Below are 21261 nucleotides of genomic sequence, written 5' to 3'. Positions count from 1 at the left end.
CTCAGGGGTCACTTGATAAATGTGTGTGCTCTCTCAGCTTTTGGCCAGATGTGTGTTCAGGCTTGAAGTTGGTGGAGGGGCAAGCTCACACACTCTGGGCAAGAGAGCTCCAGTTCGTGGGGGCATCTGTTGTGTGCTATTTAGATAGGGTCTGTATGCTGCACTCAAAAAATGAGCCTTGTGGGGCTGGGGGTGGGCATGAAGGAAAGGGTACCACGTGATGTCAGAGAGGTAAACTGGGTAGGTAGTTCATCCGGTGGCCCTGAGATCCCATGTTAAGGACCCAGGCCTTTTCTCTTGGAGATGAGAAGCAGTTGGAGGGTTTGAGCAAGGCAACACCATGGTCAGACTTGGGTATGACGGATCAACAGGCTTTCTGGTGCTCCATGGAGGCCAGTTCTAGGGAGAGGAGGAAGGGAGTAAATTAGGCTTCTCCAGTGGTCCAAGCTCACGTGGTCCATGGTAATGAGTCCAGACTAGAATGGTAAGTGAAGGTGTGGGAAGAGCCTGGGATACTTGAGTAGATAAATGGATGGTGGTGGAACGCTAGATGACAAGAGTGAGTCCTGGCTGGTGCTGGAGCCTGGGAGCCTGGTGCATAGATGTGCTCAGACCCTGGCTCAAGGGCTGGATGGTCCCATGACCAGGTAAAGGAGGACGTCACCTCCACCCCACTAACACCAGACCCTCCTGTGTTGATTTTTCAGAGAGAGCCTACATAAACTTGACCTCTGAGCAGAGCCTCTCGCAGGAGGTGACCGTGGGTGACAGCCTCACCCTCACGGTCAATGCAGACGTCTATCCTGGACTACAACATTATAACTGGACCTACCTAGGGCCATTCTTTGAAGACCAGCAGAAGCTTATCTTTAACATCCAAGGGAACACATATAGGTACTGCCTGTCAGCCTATGAACAAGTGTGCGTGTGTGTGTGTGTGTGTGTGTATGTGTGTGTGTGTGTGTGTGTGTGTGTGTGTGTGTGTGTGTGTGTAGCATTGGGGGCTCTAGCCAGAAGCCTTGGTCCTGTTTCATCCATGCTGCCTTACCATGGGTGGATCCCCTCCCTTTTTGTCATCTCTCTTTCCCTGACTATGGGAACACTAGTTCTTTGTGTCAAGTTGTCCTGCCCCCCACCTCATGCCTTGTGCCTCTGGGGAGCCCAGTGCTTTCCTTAGCTGTTCTGTCATTTCTGGGAGTGAATGTTGTCAAGGTCCCTTGAGGACCTCTCAGCTTCATCTTCTGTCCTTTTTATGGCTAATGCCAATGTAGGAAATGAACCTGACTTCCACCTCAAGATGTATTTGAGGTAACAACCACACAAGGCACCCGCCAAATTAACACAGGGAGGGGAACGGATAGACACAATCGTACATTTCCTAAAGGATTAGTAGTCATCCTGAAAACCTCATTCTAACAGCCCTGTCCCTAGGCTCTGGGATGTTTTCAGGACGCATGTTTCTGCCACATTCTACTCTTAGAACTTGGGTTGGCCAGTGTCCACCACTGTGGAGATATGCTGCCTATCTCTGAATGGAGCACACCCTTGAGGGGTTTGTTCTCCTGACTCAGGGCCTGAAGCCTGTTAGGTAAGCATTCTACCACAGAGCCAAACCCAGACAGAAACTACCTTTTTTGTTTGTTTGGTTGGTTTTTTTTTTGTTTTTTGAGACAGGGTCTCTCTGTGTAGCCTTGGCTGTCCTGGACTCGCTTTGTAGACCAGGCTGGCCTCAAACTCACAGCAATCTGCCTGTCTCTGCCCTCTGAGTGCTGGGACTAAAGGTTAAACATGTATTTTAAATATGTTTTATTTTAAATGTACATTTTAGTTGCACGTGCATATTGCACCACCTGTGTGAATGGTGCTTGCAGAGGTCAGAAGAAGGTGCCGAATCCTCTGGAACTCAAATTATAGGAGTTTGTGAGTCACCATGTTGGTGTTGGGGCATGTGTGAATATACACTCTAAACCACTGAGCCATCTCTCCAGCCCCATGTAAAATGTGTTTATTAGCTGGGACATGGGGCACATGGCTATTATGGGCAACAGAAGCAGAGAGATCAGGGCCTCAAGCCCAGCCCTAGAGGCTACAGAGCAAGTTTGAGGCCAACCTGGGCTACATCAGACCTTGTTTCAAACAACAACAAATACACTCATAATGGACAAACCATCAACTAGAGACTAAGAAAACTAAATGGAATCAGCCAAAGGTGACTTTTTGCATCAGCATTTGGTTCCAGACTTTTCTGCAATAAAGGGAACCATTAAATTAAGAGCCTAGTGAGTCAGATTCTTGTCCTGCATCCTAAAATGCACATCACTTTAACCTTCAGGCCAAGCCTGCTCACTAAAAGCAAAAACATCGCACTCACTCTCGGAGCCGAAGAAGGCCACAGCAATGGAGTGCCTGTCTGAAGTCATACAGCCAATGATAGCATTGGAATTTGGCCTCTGGTTTTTGTAGCTACACAGCTCAGAACCATTCCTGTCTCTTGTCCCTGTCACCATCCCCTGGGATAGGACTGGCACAACAGAGATTTTTATAGGGGTGGTGGTGCTTGTGAATGTTTAGTTCGGTGGTAAGAAGGAGGCGGGACTTGTGATGTACCTCCTCCCAGGACCTTGCAGACATTCCTAGTAAGCCTTTGGGGGTTGGGACAAAGAATGCTCTTAGATGAGAGGACAGTGAATGACGCGGGTAGGTGGCTTCTCCTGTATTGATGGTCCACTCCTGAGGACCTGGCTCAGACAAGGCCTCTGTGCCCTGCAACTATAACAAGAGGTGTGCCTCTTCCCTGCATGTGATGCCCGCTAATAACAGTAGCATCTCTTGGCTGTCTTGCAGGTACTCATTCACGCTCTTCCTGAACCGTGTAAAGAGTACAGAGGCTGGCCAGTACTCCTTAATGGCACAAAACAAAGGAGGCTGGAGTAATCTGACCTTTGAGCTCACCCTGCGATGTGAGTGAGAGGGACAGGCTGCCCAGGTTTGGGTGTGAGGGTAGTGGGTTCAGGGCAGATGGTCAAGAGACAGAGACCATGTCCTGAAGGCTGATCCTGCCCTCCTCCAAACTTTCTTTCCTCCTCAGACCCCCCAGAAGTCCATGTTACATGGATACCTGTGAATGGCTCTGGTGTCCTGTCATGTGTTGTCTCTGGGTACCCTAAGCCCAACGTGACATGGATGGAGTGTAGGGGCCACACCAATAGGTCAGTGGGTTTGGCTTCCCTCCTTAGGCTGAGCCTCTGGGTGGGGCAGCCATGACCGGGGGCGGAGGGGATGCTGATATGGGAAACCCTGAAGTCTTAGTCAAAGTCTATTCTTTTCAGATGTGAGGAGGCCCAGGCCTTGCAGATCTGGAATGATACCCACACCAGAGTCCTGAGTCAGAAGCCCTTCCACAAAATGATCATTGAGAGCCAACTGCTTGTTGGGACCTCCAAGCACAACACGACTTATGCTTGCAGAGCCCACAACAGTGTGGGGAACAGCTCTCAGTCTCTCAGGGCCATCTTTCCAGGTAACCTATCAGCCCTCCTCCTCAGCCAGAATGGGCATCCGGCCTGTGGAGACAAGACTGCTTGCCTCTGCACCCAAGGATTCCTACTTGAAGACTCTAGCTGTGCTGAGTTATACCTCTGGGTCACCTTGGCTAACCCTGAGCCACAGAACTCCAGAGACAGCTACATGGAGAGGCCCAGAGTCCATCATTGGGGACTGAAGAGGAAAGGGCAAGGTCAGGGAATAGGAGGAAAATGAGACAGAGAGATCCAGACAGAGACTGAGAAAGACTGAGAGAGACAGAGATAGAAACCCCTGAAGCAAGCTGGTCCAACAGTCTGATCCTTTGGCTCCTGCTCCCTGCATTTTAGTTCATGTGAGGGAGAGAGGAGTTGAAGAAATACAGATCATCCTAAGTCCAGGGATAGAGGCTTTCTCCATCTCTCTGGAGCTCCCCATTGCTCCTTGACCCTGCACTATCATGAAACACGGTCCTACCCACTCAGGGCTGTTGTGCAAGGGCTTGCCCAGTGCTGATACAGAGCTTGCACCTGTTCTTGGTCTCAGAAGCCCTCATTCTCCTCAGGGCTAGGATTTAGAACCTACTGTGTCAGGGCCTGGGTGAGGCTTTCAATCCAGATTGAAGGGCAGGCCCTTGGTTTCTGCTTGACTAAGAGATTATGTCACTATGTCCTCCAGTCACTAACCTGGAGCAGTTGCTGCCAGGCCCATTGCCCCTCCTGTCCGTGAATGATCTGTGTCATTGCTGATTGTGGCAACTGTAAGTAGTGAAGAATGCTGGCATTGTACTAGCATTGTCTCCCTCACCCCCCTCACTCCTCTAGTAGCAAAGTCCCATCTTCCCTCATTTTGGAAGGATGGCACACCGGAGATGTTCAGAGACATCCAAGTTTGGTGTCACTCATGCTCCTCGGCGGGCATGAAAATGAACTGTGTCCTTCCTATCATATCAAGATGACTTAGGATTAGAGGTCAGGAAGAGGAGACCTGGGACTCCTGAGCTGCCTTTCAAACTCGGAAGGCCGCTGAGCTCTTAAGGACACACAGGGAAGCTGCAGGAAAGCTGCGAAGGATTTGGGTGTAACCCTCAGAAGGCCTGTCTGCCCGTCGATGTGAATGGTGAAGCTCCATCCCGGGGCTGGCATGGAAGCAGTGGCTGGGCACTGAGCTGGCCTGGGACAGAGTTCTCATGCCCCAGGAGAGGGGAGGGGGGAGGCTATGTCCAGGTGTCCCCTCCTACTCACTCCTCTGTCCTCCTCTTCCAGAAGGAAGCAGGAAGCTCCCTGATGAGTCCCTGTTCACTCCAGTGGTGGTGGCCTGTATATCTGTCATGTCTCTGCTGCTGCTATTGCTGTTGCTGCTGTTGTACAAGTACAAGCAGGTGAGTTGGGCAGCAGAGTTGGGCCAGGCCCCCCTGAGGGAGCCAGACGTGAATGGTCCCTGCTCATGTCCCCTCATTCTGACAGGCTGTCATGAAGCTAGAGCTCTTCAATGAGAGTCTGCTGTGTGTCAGCATGTGCTGGCACCAAGGAGATCCTGCCTTTGTAATCCTAAACTTTACTCCTGGGGGCAGGAGAAGGTGTAAAAGTGAGGGTGTGCCTAAAAGGTTCCTGGTCTTGCCTGGCTCTGCCTATGGGGCCATAGGACAGGAGTATGTTGATGCTCATTTCTCCATCAGTAAAATGGGGTTCATGGTGGCAGGTTGTCATGGAGATTCTCCAACCCATATGTATAGAGGAGAGGTGGGGTGTCTAAGGCAGAACTCAGTGGTGTAACCTGCACTTCCATGCAAGGAGGAAGTTGGCCGCAGACCCAGTTAGCTCATGCACATTGGGATGGGAGTGTGGCTAAAGCTGGTATCTCCTTGACCACACACCAGAGTGGTTTCTGGGTGCTACTTGCCACCTAGATGTGGCTTAGTCACTGTCATGGCTACCTAGTGCTTGGAGAAACACAGTCCTTCCTGATGTAGAACTAAAAGCTATCTCTGAGCCGGGTGTGGCGGCACATGCCTTTAATTCCAGCACTTGGGAGGCCAAGGCAGGGAGATCGCTGTGAGTTCAAGGCCGACCCAGTCTACAAAGTGAGCCTAGGGCAGTCAAGGCTACACAGAGAAACCCCGTCTCGAAAAACAAAACAAAACAAACAAACAAACAAAAAAAGCTGTCTCTGGTACTCAAGCAACAGGATCCCACAGCCCTTTCTGCCTTGACTGACTGGCCTCACCTGATAGTGGTCTAGGGCACCTCAGCTCTCCACAGCACCATTTTTTAATATATTACTCCAAGATACCTTCTTGTTTCCCACCCAGAGATTTAACTGCTTCTGAAGCAGCCCAAGGCCCGGGGGACCTGCAGCCTCAGGCTTCTTTCTGCCCTCCTCCCCCGACCCCCACCTCTACTTGATGTCTACTGGCTGCGATGCTCCTGAGGAAACAACCTGAAAGAGTCAGGGCTGTGAGCATTTGTCTTCTAGCCAGCCTCTTCAGAGAAGACTTGGTCTCCTCTGTCTTTATCTCCCAGGCCTGGGTGAGAAGAGGCCTGTGGTGGAAGGGTGGTTTCTGCTCAGGGCTGAGCCATCACCATCACCTTCTATTGACAAACAGAAACCACAACAGTGGGGGAGTGGACAGGGAAGGAGGAAAGGACAGGAGTCAGCTGGCCCTGGGGATAGGGACAAAGGAAGAGAGGATGATGGGTGCAGAGGAGGGAAGGGTAGGATCAAGAAGAGGCCACTGGGGAGATTCTGGGCCCAGGGGGGTCTGTAGAGCTTCCAGTGTGGGAAGTGCTCTGGTCTCCACCTCCTCCAGCCTCTATACCTACCCCACAGACCATAGACTTGATGGGGAGGGTGACCAAGACCTGATGTTTCCTTGCCCTCTTCAATCCCTGTCAGGAAATTAGAGGCGGACCTTGGGCTTTAGGGATAGTGAGTGTGAATTGATAACGCAGTGAGGATTTAGCCAGACCCAGCTCCCAGGAAAGGCTCAGGAGGCCCCTGTAGCTGGCATTCCAGTCACCCCTCCTTCCAGGAGGGGACCCTGCACCTTCACCTTCACAAGAACAGCCGCTAAAGTCCCCTGGAGATGGCAGGGGTTCAGCGCTAGCATCATGGATCCAGACATGTGAGCTTCCAGCCGAATCTCCCCTCCCCCTCAGACCGTCCCTTCCAACATTGCCTGGGCAGAGGTGGGAAGGCTGACTCAGCCCAGCTGCAGAGGAACAGGGGAAGCAGAAGTGGCAAGAAGAAAAACAGTCGCAGCCACAGAGGCTCCTGGAGATGGAGGATGGAAGTGACAGGAGGGGGTCACCCAGCCGGAGGGAGTTCCTCCTCAGATCTCACTTCAGCCACTTTCTCCAAGCCATAACATGTGCCTGCTTTGCTGTTGTTGTTGCTGCTGCAAGTGGTATTTTGTATTTGTTTGTTTGGGTTTGCTTTGTTTTGAGGACTAGGCCTTCTATAGTTCTGAGGATGGCCTCAAACTCCTGTAGCTAAGGCTGGCCTTGAACACCAGATCTCCTTCCATCTCCCAAGGATTGCAGTGTGTGCTATCTACCCAACTGGATGTTCTCCCTTATGTCTAACTATAGTCTTTTCTCTCAGACATCCAGCTAGACGTTCTTTTTTGTAGTTATGTAAAATCTCTTCTGCTTGTAAGACTTCAGTGACTGGCTACTTCCTCACCAACACTTACTCATGCATCCGTTAGCTCCTCTCGCTGAAGCACCCTTGAAGGGTGGGCCTCGGCTGCTAGACACAGCCCAGTCCCTGTCCCCGAGGCCTGACTTGAACAGTAAGTTGGTCCGTTGACCCAAGTTCTCCGTGTCCTCGACCATCCTAGCTTCCACTTTCGCCTACATGTGGCCTTCCCTCAGCATTTTTCAGGGCAGCTCTTGGCGTGCCGCCCTCGTGCAGCTGCCCCGGAGACAGGAAAAAGGCGAGGAGATACTTGCTCCCTCCTGCCAAGACCCTAGCCTTAGCTGGGTTGAAGGGCCACTGAGAACCTCAGGGGTAATGTGCCGGGCACCCTCTATCAGAGGGCCCTGCCTCAGCACCTCTTCCTTCTCCTTAGAGAGTCTTACAGCACTCCTGACCTTCCCGCCTGGATGTTCTCCTTGCATGCCCTGGTCCACATCTGTCACCTGCCTGTCCCAAGTTTGTCAGGACTGCACCTATGTCATGGCTGTCCAGCACTTGTGTACTCTACGCCTGGACCATTCTTCGTTCTGGCTCCTCATAGACTCTTCTTGCACATCTTACATCCCTCTCTGTCCTGTCACCCTCTTTGTTGACTTCATGACACTAAATTTTAAAAACATTTTAAAGACATTTGTTACTACATATGAATTATAGATAATGGATTTTATATGATATTTTAAACATGTAATGTTTATTGATTATATTAATCATATTTACTTTCCATTACCTTCTCTTGTCCCTTTCCCATACCCTCTGGTCCCTTTCTCTCCCCAAACTCCACTTTTATTTTGTGTGCATATGTGTGCGCATATGTGTATGTATATATCTGTGTGCGTTTGTGTGCTCATCCGTATGCATATGTTTCATTAGGGTTGCTTACAGAAGCGTAGGTGAGAAGTTATTTGCAGAGAACGGCTAGACAACGGAAGAAAATGTCTCTCCCATGCCCAGTAATCATTAACTGCGTAAAGATGCTTAGGGAGGAGACACGTGTGACCCTCCTCCATGCCAGGATGTTGATAGGACTAACTCTGTCCAGGTCTTAGGCAGGTACACACAGCTGCTGTGAGTTCAAGACAACAGCATGTCATGCAGAAGACAAGATTCCATAACACTCCACCCCACCCCACCTCTTGAATCCTTTCCTATGGTGTCCTTTGAGCCTTGGAGGGAAACATGTCTCATCTACAGCTGAGCAACGTTCAACAGTCACTCACTTTCAACACCCTGCCTAGTCATTGAGTCTCTGCAGTTACTTCTGACTGTAGCAGACAGCAGCTTCTCTACCCAAGGCTGAGAACAGTGCTGACCTATGGGGATAAATGGAATTATTTAGAAGGTTAATTGACAGGCATGTCATATCCATTCAGCAAAGCAGCAGCTATACAGTCCCCACTAGGGCTAAGAATGCCCCTTAGCTGGAGCTTTAACCAAGATTACAGAACTAGATGTGGCGTCTCTCCTGTAGCCTCAATTCTATTCAGAAAGTAGCTGGTTATCTCCATAACAGACTTGACACTATAGTTGTTGTTGGTGGTTTTGGAGACAGGGTTTCCCTGGCTATCCTGGAACTCCCTCTGCAGACCAGGTTGGCCTTGAACTCACAAAGATCCACCTGCCTCTGCCTCTCTGAGTCCTGGGATTAAAGGTGGCATGCCTCACCATGTCCAGCTAGACTTGATATTATTTGCACATCTTTTGCTGCGTCATTTGATGGTTTTCTATCTATAACTATATATAGTTAAGTTGAATGCCTCTCCAAGCCACTCAAATGCCAAACCCACGGGGCCAAGAGTTTGCCTCATTCAATAATGAATTTCTCATGCATGATAGAAGCAAACACTCAGTAAAATATCTACATGGCTATATTAATTCAGCCTGGAAAAGAGTGAATTCTGACCTCAGCACAGATGGGATGATGGAATGATGCTTGGTAAAAGAAGTCCGTCACAAAAGATACTGCATGATCCCACTTACAGCAAGCACTCACAACAATAAAACTATTAGACACAAAGTAGAGTCATGTCTCTCGTGGCTAGAAAGAGAGGAGAGTAGGATACTCACTGGGTACAAGAGCAAAAGAGTTCTGGAAATTGGTTTCCTATCAGTGTAAATGCACTCAATACTACTGAGGTGTGCACTTGAAATGTTTGGGATGGTACATTTTCTGTTCTTTATATTTGACTATAATTTGAGGATAAAAGTAAGGTTGGAGGGTAGCTTAGTTGTACAGTGTATATTTGTGCACATATAAGGCCCTAGCCCAATCCATAGCACCCAAAACAAAACCAAGGACATAAATTGCCTGGATGAGAGAATGGATAGTTCTCAACTTCTACTTTCTATCTTGATCCAGGAATTACCACACTCAGAGTTCCCAAGGCTTTCAGGAATTATCTTTGAATGAACAGCTAAGGAAACTGAGGCTTAGAGAAAGGAAGGTCACATGGTAAGGCAGGACTAGCTTTTGATGCTGTGCCCACAAGATGCCATGGTCCTCTCAGCACATTCAGGATTGTCCTCCCATGCTCTTGGGAGGGGAGATGCAATGTCCCCTCTGCTAGACCAGGAACCCAAGCCTCTGCTTTTCCTTCTGCAGAAGCCAAAATATCATGTGCGCTGGAAGATCATCGAGAGCTACGAGGGCAACAGCTACACCTTCATTGACCCCACCCAGTTACCTTACAACGAGAAGTGGGAGTTCCCCAGGAACAACCTGCAGTTTGGTGAGAGAGCGAGAGCATGAGAGCACCAGCACTCTGTGACCTCTGATGTGCCCCATCATGGGGCAGATGGGGGCTGCAGGGACCCTGTGGGCCTCAGGAGCCTAAGGAGCTCCTCTGTGTATGACAGGTAAGACTCTTGGAGCTGGTGCCTTTGGGAAGGTGGTGGAGGCCACAGCGTTTGGTCTGGGCAAAGAAGATGCAGTGCTGAAGGTGGCGGTGAAGATGCTGAAATGTGAGTGGGAGGAGGTGTGGCACGGGGGATGGGGATTGGGGACTGGTGTCTGCGACAAGTCTGGTTCTGCTGTCACAAGAGGTGCTTTCCACACTTTTAGCCCTCCCTCCCTCCCTCCCTCCCTCCCTCGCATTTGTATACCTGCATTTCCCCTCCCTTTTTTGGACTCTGATCCCTCTGGGTCTCTGGGTGCCCCCCTGCTTGGTCTGACTTGCGGGTCCCATCTCCCAGCCACAGCCCATACTGATGAGAAGGAGGCCCTAATGTCAGAACTGAAGATCATGAGTCACCTGGGACAGCATGAGAATATAGTCAACCTCCTGGGAGCGTGCACTCATGGAGGTAAGAGCCGTGCAGGAATGGGGACTCAGGGTCTTGGGGATCTAAGGGTTTCTGGACATCTGGCTTCCCTTCCACATCTGTGCTAAGTGCCTGTGGGATCCTTGTCTCCAAAGCTCTGATATTCCTAAGCCTGGACTCAGAGCAGGAGCTGCTTATAGGTGATGCAGCTAGCTACCTGAATCCACCCACAGGAGATTTAACATGAAACCCCTAAATTTTTAAAAAGCCCTTACCCCAGACCTGCATGTCCCAAAACTCCAAATTGTTTCTCTCCTCTTCATTATCGCCTCTCCTCTAAAGAAAGAATTTTTTGAGCTAAAATCTCCTTTTTTCTTTTTTTTGAGACAGTCTTATTTTAGTCCAGGATGCTTTGGAATTTCCTATGTATCCCAGGCTGGCCTTAAACTTGGGATCTTCTTGTCTCACCCCACCTCTGAGGGCTGAGATTACAAGCAAGCATCACCACACTAGGCTAAGCTAAACTCTTTGAAAGTTTTGTAAGTTTTCATTGGCTTTATACAAATGGAGTTATGAAGGCATAGAGAAGCCTGTTCCAGAGGCAGGATTAGAACTTGGGTGTACTGCTTCCCAGGCCAGGGGCCCCCTGTTCACATGGAGAGGTGGAGCCTTGGGGTACACCTCCCTCACCCCACCCCACCCCTCACCCTTCTGACTGCCTTAGGGCCTGTCCTGGTCATTACTGAATACTGCTGCTATGGTGACCTTCTCAACTTCCTGCGAAGGAAGGCCGAGGTCATGCTGGGCCCTAGCCTGAGTCCTGGTCAGGACCCCGAAGGGGATTCCAGCTACAAGAACGTCCACCTGGAGAAGAAATACGTGAGAAGGTAGCTCCCTGGCAAAGGACGGGACAGAAAGTAGGGCAGGATGGGAAGGGGGTGGGCACATAGCCCCATCTGTTTCATGAGGAATACCTACCCAGGCTTTAACGCAACTCTGCTTTCTTACAACGCATTCCCATTGTTCAACAAATATCTGAACCCCTCCCATTGTCCAGGAATGTGGAAGGCAAAGATGGGTGGCTCAAAGCTTAGAGATGGGTTTGTTTGTGAACGCATCCCCTTTATATGTGGGAAGATCCTCCCAGGCCCAAACTTGGAGCCCTGGCCAGAGATTGGAGGACCTGAGGAAATGCTTGCTCCTGTTTGCCCCATGGCATGTCTGTGGGGGCTGTAGGACACACTCCACTCAGGAGTGGCTGACCTGTCTCCACACCTCTGGGGGGAAGTAAGAAGAGAGTTTATTAATTGTTGAATGGAGGTAGGAAAACAGCCTGGCCCACAGTGAGGTTCCTGGTCCACTCAGATCTTGGTTTCCTTGGATGAGCCAACGGAATGTTGAACCTCTCACAGTCTTCTGTTCTGTGATTCCTGGAAGCCACCAGAGGCTACAGACAAAGCCACATGAGGAAGCAGAGAGAGGAAGAAACAAGTTTCATGTTGCTCGCCAATGGGGCAGAGGCGGAACCTGGGCTATGCCTGCTATATTTTAAGTTGGAGTCTCTGTCGGGTCATGGCAGGTTGGGTCATAGCGTTAGACTACTGGGATCAGGCCATGCTCAGAACTAGGAGGATGTGCTTATGGTGTAGGCACTGGCAGCTGCTAAGACTGAGGGACCCAAAGGGAGAAGAGGTGCCCTAGCTTCCTTCTGCAAGTATGCAGACGGGCAGAGCATCCCTAGTGTGGGACACTTCAGGAGCAAGCGGCCTGCCATCTAAATGGGTCCTACCTGTGGGTCCCAAGTTACGCTATTACAGATGTATGGTTTTTTCTTTCTGGGAACCTGAGGGTATGGGGAAAATTGAGGTGGTGAGCAGCTGCCAGCAAACCAGATTTGGCAGGCTGATCAGCATCAGTCATGGCTGTTCAGGGTAGGGCTGTGTATCTTCAGGTGGCCTGTCACCTAGTGCCTGGGCATCTTTGGGTGTTGCCTGTTCATCCAAACCTACAGAAACATTATCTTCACTAAAAGAAACCCCCTGGAGTCTCATATGCCTTGAGCCAGTTTAAGTTCCTTTAGACCTGGGCAAATTTAATGATGTGAGTGGCTGCTCTGGGAATGGGGGACATTTAAAGCTAAGTGATTTTTTTTTTTTGAGACAAGGTTTCTCTGTGTAGCCTTGGTTGTCCTAGACTCACTTTGTAGTGGACAGTCAAGCTGATGCATGCCACTTGCATTCTCCTCTGCTAAGTGACTAAGGGAGACTGGACAGCTGAAGGACAATGGCTGGGGCTATGCAGTGCAGTGATGAGATCATTTCCCAATTCTCTTTCCAACCCAGGGACAGTGGCTTCTCTAGTCAGGGTGTAGACACCTACGTGGAGATGAGGCCTGTCTCTACTTCTTCAAATGACTCCTTCTTTGAGCAAGGTGCGGAGGTACCAGGATGAGGGGAAGAGAAGGGTGGATGGGCCTAGGCGCCAAGGACTGGGGTTGAGGAGGAGCAGGGGGGTGACAGGGTTGCCTTATGCCTTTTCCTACCCCAGATCTGGCCACAGAGGCCAGCCAGCCACTGGAGCTCTGGGACCTGCTGCGCTTCTCCAGCCAAGTGGCTCAGGGCATGGCTTTCCTTGCTTCTAAAAACGTGAGTCTGGGTCTGGGGAGGCTGGATCCTGCTGGCTGTGGCAATGAGGAAAGGGAGGGGAGACGGCCCAGAGAAGGAACGGAAGAATGAGTGTGAGAGAGAGCACAAGGTACAGAGGGCCTCAGGAGGCACAGGGAGGAAGCAGTGCTCAGCGGGCTCCTTTTGGAGGCTTGGTCCCAGCCCTGATATGCCTGCTCAGAGGGCCAGAGGGGGTACTGGAGACAGGGCTGTGGGGCACAGGTTTAGACAGGAGTAGAGAGTAGACTGCCAAAACCTGTCTGTATCCGCCCCTTAGTCAGGGACCAAGGACCTCTTGTTCCTTCCTCCCCACCTCAGGCCTTAGGGGGAGATTAAACAGACTAATCTTTTCATGTTTTCCTCAGTGCATCCACCGGGATGTAGCAGCTCGAAACGTGCTGTTGACCAGCGGACATGTGGCCAAGATCGGGGACTTTGGGCTGGCTAGGGACATCATGAATGACTCCAATTATGTCGTCAAGGGCAACGTGAGTGCCGAGAGAGGAGTGTGGCTGGTTGGGCAGGCTGTGGAGAGCCCTCATGTGACATGGTACTGTCCTGCCAGGCCCGCCTGCCTGTGAAGTGGATGGCCCCAGAGAGCATCTTTGACTGCATCTACACAGTCCAGAGTGACGTGTGGTCCTACGGCATCCTCCTCTGGGAGATCTTCTCACTTGGTGAGCTGCTAAGCCTGCTCCAGGTCCAGCCTAGGGCTAATCTGTCTTTGGCTACTCCACTGGTGTCTTAAACCTCACCGACGAAATCTAGTCAGATGCCTGGTGTCAAGACAGAGCAAGGGCTGGTGAGGACTCTTGAACCAGCACGGCGGCACCTATGTGCTGTTCAGACCCTCCAGCCAATGCACATTTCCTGAGTCCTTCCCTCACTTGCCTCTGCTCTGCAGTACCTGTTACCTAGAATGTTCTTGCCCCTTAGACATCTGCCTATATACTATTGAAGACGCACCTTGTCCCCTTTTAGCTCCCATTTACTGGGGACTAGGCACAGGGCCTTTGTGCTGAGTGCTCAACTGCACTACCAAGTGGTCTTCAGGTATTGCCCCTTTACTGATTCACAATCTGGGTTTTGTTCTGTGTACTTCCAAAGCCTGTGCTGGACTCTGTGTGGTTGGTAATGAGGGGCTGAAGGGCTGTTGTCTTACTGCATAATGCGGCACCTAGGAAGCCCTGGGTACTGCGTTTTCTTTCTGCTCTACGACTACACCTAGGATGGGACCTTTACACTTCCTGAGATGCACGTGGGTGGGGTAGAAAGAGTGTGTGGTCTCTTATATGATCCTGGCTTTTTGTAGGTCTGAACCCCTACCCAGGCATCCTGGTGAACAACAAGTTCTACAAACTGGTGAAGGATGGATACCAAATGGCCCAGCCTGCATTTGCACCAAAGAACATGTACGCAAAAGCACCCTGGGAGGCAAAAGGAGCCCTAGGGTTTGGGCAGCTGTTGGAAGAGCATGCGGCCCTTGTCTTTGTCTAGAAGCCTCCAGAGCCAGGCTTCCATCTTTAGTGAATTTTTGAGGTTCCATCCACTGGGTCATACCTCTAGCCCCCAAACCTACTTTTGACTAGTGTTGGGGTTCCCTCACTAGGTAGATCTCCCTATCGATGTATGTGCCCTGAGGGGCTTGACATAGATAGCCTTTGTTCTGTCTTCAGATACAGCATCATGCAGTCCTGCTGGGACCTGGAGCCTACTCACAGACCCACCTTCCAGCAGATCTGTTTCCTTCTGCAGGAACAGGCTCAGCTGGACAGGAGAGAGCGGGTAAGAGGAATGGAGTAGTGCCTGGCTGGCTAGGGCGGGCTGGGCCTGCAAAGTTTCAGCTGACTGTCTCTGGCTTCTCCACTCTCAGGACTATGCAAACCTGCCAAGCAGCAGCAGCAGCAGTGACAGTGGTGGTGGTGGCGGGAGCGGCGGCGGCGGCAGCAGCAGCGAACCAGAGGAGGAGAGCTCAAGTGAGCACCTGGCCTGTTGTGAGCCAGTGGATATTGCCCAGCCCCTGTTGCAGCCCAACAATTACCAGTTCTGCTGAAGTGGGACAGTGGGAGAGCTGCTGCTCCCCCACGTCCCAGCTCTACCTCCTCCATGGATGGGCAACATGGGGAGAACATATGAACTTTGTCCTCAGCTTGGCCCAGCTCTGCAACTTCAGAACATTGAGGGGTCTGGGGAGGTCAGAGGCCCCCATTCCCAGAGCCTGGGCCATCACTGCCAGTGGGGTTTTCACAGTGCTAACCTGTATTTACTATGCCAATTGGTGCACCCCTAGTTCACTTTCTTTATTCTGTTCCCACTTGAAAGAACCCCTGTCCCTAACTCTTGTGTTTCTATGGAAAAACTGATTTGTGTCTCAGAACAAGACAAGGTTCCCAAGGCTATAGGTAAGAGGAGGACTTGCCTCCCTGACGCATGCTCAGACCAGCTTCTTGGGGCGGGCTCCCTTCTAAGCTCACAGGGCTGGTCTCCACTCCTGGCTTTCACTATAGTCCTGTCTCACCCTGATCTTGTACTGCTAGCATGAGCCAAGTGGCAGCTAAAAGTGAGGGGGGTTCTATCTGCTGCCCTGTCACTCTAGGCTGGAAGGCATGGGACCTTGGTGCAGGGCTGGCCACACTAAGCAAATACTGAGTGCTCCTCTCCAAGCTGACTTGTCCTCATTAACAGTTAACATTAAACTAACAGCATTAACACAGAAGTGTCTGGATTTTTGCTGCACACAGGTGTATACATGTTCCATAGACCTCTTCCACCCATCCCTCATGAGAAGTGACCAACAAGCGCCCATTTCCAGAGCAAGAGGGCACAATGAGCATTCAACTGGCTCTTGCTTCATCAAAACCAGATAATTTAATAAACTTTATTCTTGTTGGGGGAAGAACGAGAGGGAAAGCCACCTATCCCACCCTCTCAATAAATTAAATAGCACTCGGCTAATCCCGGGCCCTAAGCAAACCATGGGCACCTGAGCCAGTGTTGCTGTTTGCTTATGGCCCTATCTGCTTCCCCTTCACAGAAGGGAGTTTTCCTACTGTTTGCCAGCTATGTCACAACCGTGGGCCACATCCCCTCTGTGGTGAGGGTCCTAGGGCCCAGAGGATGTAGAGTACAGTAGCAGCGGCCAGAGAAAGAAGGAAGGATCCCTTCCCCCGAGCCAGGGCAGAGAGTCTTAGAGGGAGCTAGAACTGACTGTTCCTCCCTCCAGAGCTGCCCCAAGTTGTGGGAACAAGGAGAGCTGGAGGAAAAAAAGAATGCACCCCTTCTTTAGGCAGAATGAAGGTCCAAAGGGACCCCCAAGAGTGAATAAGCCAACAAGGCCCCTAGTCAAAGGCAATAGGCTAGGAAGCCCACAGGACTGGAGCCAGAGCTCCTTCCCAGGTGACAGCTTAGCTCAATGGCTTCCCCACCTGATGCAGCACCCCAGGTGGTGGTGGGCCTGGGCAACCAGCTTTCAGCCTTTCTACCACTCTCTACTCCTTAAAAATACCATGCCTTCCCACATGCTCTCTCAGGTTCAGTAGAGGTTTCCCAGCACCTCTCCTGAGCCCCAGAGGTTGAGGGCCCCACTGTGCTCATGAAATGGGAGCTCTTTGGTCAGTTCCAGCAGTTAGAGGCCCTTCCTACAGGGGGACTACAAGTCCCCTCAATAGGTCTGCCTTGGGCAAGGGCCATATTATGGCTTGAGAGAGATGGTGCAGGCCCTGTACATAATAACCTGTCTTATTCTGCCACCGAGGCTACCTCCTCTTCCTCTCCATCCTCCTGCGTCTCTGTCTTGATTTGAGCAACCCCAAGGCGATAGAGAGTATCACGAATCACCACCTCGCCAGGCTGGCAGCTCTGCACAATGTCATGGATCTGCCGGTTGACGATTTCTCGGCTGGTGAGGAAGTCCATTAGGCGGTTGTAGAGGTAATAGTGGGTGGCGTTGTCAAAGGCAATGGGCCGCTGCCGGACACTGCTGAGTTTGCTGTCCACAAGGGAGGCATAGGGTGCCAGCTCAGGGCACAGTGATAAGGAATGGTGGCCAGCACTAGGGTCACTGGGATCGGGCTTTGTGTTTGCATGGACAATACGCCGTGTGGCAGTCTTAGTGACTGGATGCTGCACAGAGTTTTCTGCTTCTGTCACATCTACAGAATAATGCTGGTCCAAGAGCTCAGGACAGGACACATTCTACAAGAGAGGAGAGAAGCACTTCATAAGAAGGAATGATGGAGAACTTGTGGGAGAAAGCAGGAGCCGTGGAGTCAGGCAGCCCTGTTTAAATCCTAGAGCCAATGCACACTTGTCTCCTATGCCCCGTTTCCTCATGTAAGAGAGAGCACAGGAAACTGCTCCTCCCTGCATAGACGATAGTCAGGAGCTGTCATCATTGTTCCTGGACAATGCAGACACCAGAGAGATGGGAGGAAGTGGCTCTGAGAGACATGTCACACACCTTTTTGGGTCTCTACCACAAGTTCTCAGAGCCAGAGAGCCCCAGGGAATGACGAGAATGTCTGTTCCAAAGCAGCCAGAAGCCTTTACCCCGCACAGTGCACTGAAGTAGTCATTTCCCCTATGACTCCGGTTTCTAATGCCTCTTTTAGACAAGGTCAAAGGCAGGCCTTGCAGTGCACATGCCTCTAGTAGGAACTGCCGCCTGGAACAATGCACCAAGACACAAAGACAAGGACTCTGCCACTGCTCTGTGTGACCCTGACCAAGTTCAGTTCCTGTTCTGGGTCTAATTTTTGTTTTCTACTGGAAGCAGAGGATCCGAGAACATCAGTGCTGAGTGCTGAACCCCAGGCTCCACTTTCCTTAAACAGCTTAAACAATAAAAGATAGACGTCTATTTAGCTTATAGTGCTGGATGCAAAGTGACACTTTCTGTATCTTAACACACATGTTCTACAGCACACTCTTGTCAAATCTGAGACTCACACTGCCCTGCAGGGTGGTCAGTGTGTACAATGACTCCCATAGGTGGCGATTTTCTGGCTTTTCTGGAAAGCAATGTGTTTTCACCTAAGACGCCTGTGTTTGGAACACCCCAAGCATATTAAATGGTACCCTATGGCCTTATGCCATGGTCAGTAAAGTGTCTGCAGTAAATATTGGTGCATCAAGGTAAAATACTGATGGAGAATAAGGATGCTAGAGGTAGTTTCCAGGCAGGTCCTCCTAGTAAGAGTGGAGCTCTCTTTTCTTCCCAGTTCTTAGGAAGTAACTCACCACAGCTGGCTCTGTAGGATTAGAGAAACAGCCCTGGTTTTTCCCCCACATCTGGCTAGTCAGCTCTGGGTAGCAGAGGTCAGCGCACAGGGCCACTGGTGTGGCCATATCTACTACATAGACAGGTGGCCAGTGGCGGGAAGAGGCAAGCAGATCCACGTGGTCACGGGCACTTTCACCTCGAACAAGATACTTGGAACCACAGACCACCTGTGGGAGAGGAAAGGTACTGTTTAGGGTTAAGGAGCAGCATGCAGGCAGCTGGAGGAGGCCCTCCCTCACTCCTTTCTCAGAAGATGGGCCTCATGGCTGAAGCCAGGGCCCAGGACATTTGGGTGCTTTCCTCCTCCTCTTAAAATAGAATTATTACTGTGTATGCCACAGCACACACATGAAGTCAGCAGATGACTTTTCAGGAGTCTGTTCTCTCCTTCCACAGTGGATTCTAGGATTGAACCCAGGTTGTTAGGCTTGCTTGGCAAGGCCTTTAGCCACTGAGTCACTGGTTGGCCCTCTCCTCCATATATCACTAAAGGAAGTTACCAGCTCATCCTTGTCCTAAGAGCAGATAGGACTTAGAAGAAAAGCACCTCAGAACATTTCTAAACCATACTTCATATCACCCCACAACCATCCTGGCAACGTGAGCACAGGCTTAGGGCCTCTGGACTGAACCATCTTCTGAGCAAGGTGCCCACCAGACCTCAGTTGGCTGCCAAAACAACAGCCTCTGCTGTGACCTAGCCAGTACCTCAAGACCCCCCTGCCACCGCACTGCTGGACAGAGCTGAGTATACTGGAGAACTGAACTGTCTTCATACCACCTACCTGTCACGTCTACATAAAATGCACCATCAGGCAGCACCTAAACCCCTGTGCTGCCCACTGCTTCTCAGGTGACAATGGGCACACAGTGCCACACCCTGAGTGGGTGCTGATCTACCAGAAAGTACCAACTCCTCTTACAGCCTGCTTAGCCCGACTCTCACATCACTGTAAACTGGGGTTCCATTCTGATACCTTCCTAGGCCAGTCCTGCTGTCTGCTACACAACCTATCCCACAGCTTGATCTGGAGTAGATCCGCCATGCCATTTCCATTCAACATCATCCTGAAGGTCTCTGACCATCTTCAGAATAAAGTCCCAGGAGCCACTCCTCCTCTGACTCTCCTCTGTCCCCAGGTCTTGGCCTTCTCTGGTTGCCTAGAGACTGCAGGTCACCCCCACTTTCTACTTCAGTGGTTCTTCCAGTGTTAGCATCACAAGCTGTGGAAACTTTATGACAACAGGAGGTCAACTAGGGAGCACTGTGCCCTCAGGCACCTCAGGGCCAGCACACAGTAGGGGGCTTAATACATATTAACCCAGGCTCCCTCTCCAGGGCTCCAGATGGCAGTAATTCCCCAGGCAGCACAGGGACGCAGGCCCCAGTCCCAGAGGGATCAGACTCTTTGTGAGCAGCTGGACACTAACAGACACACCCCAACGCTCCCTTATCCGCCGCCACCTTACCTGATGGGGGCACACTTTGTAGATTTTACCCCCTGTGAAATGAGTTGGGGGCGGTCTAGCTCTGGCTCCATTCTGTACAGACTCATAGAGGGCCAATAAGGAGAAGCACAGCTGGTCCTGGAGAGAAGAGAAAGAGCAAACACTAAAGTACCCAATATTAAACACTCCTCTACACTGAACCCAGCCAGCTCTGTCCTGTAGGTACTGGTAAACATCCACAGGCTCCACAGGAAGCTGTCAGACCCATGCCTTGTCCTGTGTGTGTGTGTGTTTAATTCAGAGAAACCATCAAAGAGGAGTTAACATTCGAATCCGAAGAAGTATATTTTCTTTCTTTTTTTAGTTTTTTGAGACAGGGTTTCTCTGTGTAGCCTTGGCTATCCTGGACTCCCTTTGTAGACCAGGATGGCCTCAAACTCACAGTGATCCACCTGCCTCTGCCTCCCAAGTGCTGGAATTAAAGATAAGCACCACCACACCTGGTAGAAGGAAGGATATTTTCAATAGCACAGAAAGCAATAAGGTATAGATAAAATCCATAGAGCATACAGTCTCTGCAGTATTTTTTTTTTAATGAGCCTAAAACCAGTTCCTGTGTGAAGTGTCCTTTTAAGAAGTCTTGTGAATTTTCAGCTGTTTTGATTCTATAAATGAAGTTAACAAGTTTAAAATGTGATTTATCACCACACAGAGCAAGAGCCAGGATTGAAACCCAAATCTAGGTCAAGGCCTCACATACATGCCACTATCGGGGTGCTGTATTTTTGGTTTTCTAACTTCCAGAACCCTCTGTCCAACACAAGTGCCCAATCACATGGGTTTTATATCCTATACAGAAGAGATTAGCCTGCCTGTTCCCAAAGCCCCAGTCTCCACAGCTGCTCCCAATACTCACCCTGGAGTCTTCTGGGCCAAAGGGGATGCCACACTGCTCCAGAAGGTACTGTAGTTCCTCCCCACCATAGGAGCCAAGTTCCTCAAGCTTGCAGGTGCCTTCCTGCAGCAGCCTCACCAAGGCACTGCCATTGCCTGAAACACAGAACAGCTGATGGGAGGTGCTGCTGACAGCCCGACGCCACGGCTAGCTCCTCAGGCTCAAGAGTGAGAACCAGGAGATGAAACATGCAGGGTGACAGGCAAGGAGTGGAAGGCAACGCTGCACACAGGTATGCACGGGCTTCACTGATGTCTGAAGGCTCTCAGAACTGGACCAAACCCCCAGACATTCGGTAACAGATAGTCACTGTCAAGACCCTTAGAGCAATTCACCTTTTAACCCACAGGGTCTGCTTTAGGAACCCAGAGCACACATGTTTCTGATGCTTGTAGCAACCAGAGAAATAGGAGCTATTACTTTAAATGTATTTT

General features: G+C 50.7%; 2 protein-coding genes across 5 annotated transcripts in view; one reads left to right on the top strand and one right to left on the bottom strand.

Annotated features, from left to right (window-relative positions):
* The window catches only part of CSF1R (colony stimulating factor 1 receptor), a 34411-nt gene extending 18932 nt beyond the window's left edge, over positions 1 to 15479 (top strand). Inside the window, exons 7-22 of the mRNA XM_084779729.1 lie at positions 708 to 894; positions 2845 to 2960; positions 3089 to 3209; positions 3330 to 3520; positions 4788 to 4903; positions 9821 to 9947; positions 10075 to 10179; positions 10411 to 10521; positions 11204 to 11366; positions 12822 to 12910; positions 13027 to 13124; positions 13508 to 13630; positions 13708 to 13819; positions 14455 to 14554; positions 14819 to 14927; positions 15016 to 15479. Of these exons, the coding sequence (XP_084635855.1) occupies positions 708 to 894; positions 2845 to 2960; positions 3089 to 3209; positions 3330 to 3520; positions 4788 to 4903; positions 9821 to 9947; positions 10075 to 10179; positions 10411 to 10521; positions 11204 to 11366; positions 12822 to 12910; positions 13027 to 13124; positions 13508 to 13630; positions 13708 to 13819; positions 14455 to 14554; positions 14819 to 14927; positions 15016 to 15195 (2048 nt within the window). The 3' untranslated portion in view covers positions 15196 to 15479. The remainder of the gene's footprint in view (positions 1 to 707; positions 895 to 2844; positions 2961 to 3088; positions 3210 to 3329; positions 3521 to 4787; positions 4904 to 9820; positions 9948 to 10074; positions 10180 to 10410; positions 10522 to 11203; positions 11367 to 12821; positions 12911 to 13026; positions 13125 to 13507; positions 13631 to 13707; positions 13820 to 14454; positions 14555 to 14818; positions 14928 to 15015) is intronic.
* A 506-nt stretch (positions 15480 to 15985) lies between these two features.
* HMGXB3 (HMG-box containing 3) overlaps positions 15986 to 21261 on the bottom strand; it is a 46913-nt gene continuing 41637 nt past the window's right edge. For all 4 annotated transcript variants that reach the window (XM_084779724.1, XM_084779727.1, XM_084779725.1 and 1 more), the window contains 4 exons: positions 20789 to 20922; positions 19894 to 20010; positions 18381 to 18590; positions 15986 to 17336 (listed from right to left, as the gene is read on the bottom strand). In XM_084779724.1, the coding sequence (XP_084635850.1) occupies positions 16881 to 17336; positions 18381 to 18590; positions 19894 to 20010; positions 20789 to 20922 (917 nt within the window). In that variant the 3' untranslated portion in view covers positions 15986 to 16880. The remainder of the gene's footprint in view (positions 17337 to 18380; positions 18591 to 19893; positions 20011 to 20788; positions 20923 to 21261) is intronic.

This window comes from Acomys minous (assembly GCF_964271855.1).
Source record: "Acomys minous genome assembly, chromosome: 4".
NCBI classification, from domain to species: domain Eukaryota; kingdom Metazoa; phylum Chordata; class Mammalia; order Rodentia; family Muridae; genus Acomys; species Acomys minous.
Note: the sequence above shows the minus strand (reverse complement) of the source record. Positions and strands in the feature narration are given on the sequence as shown.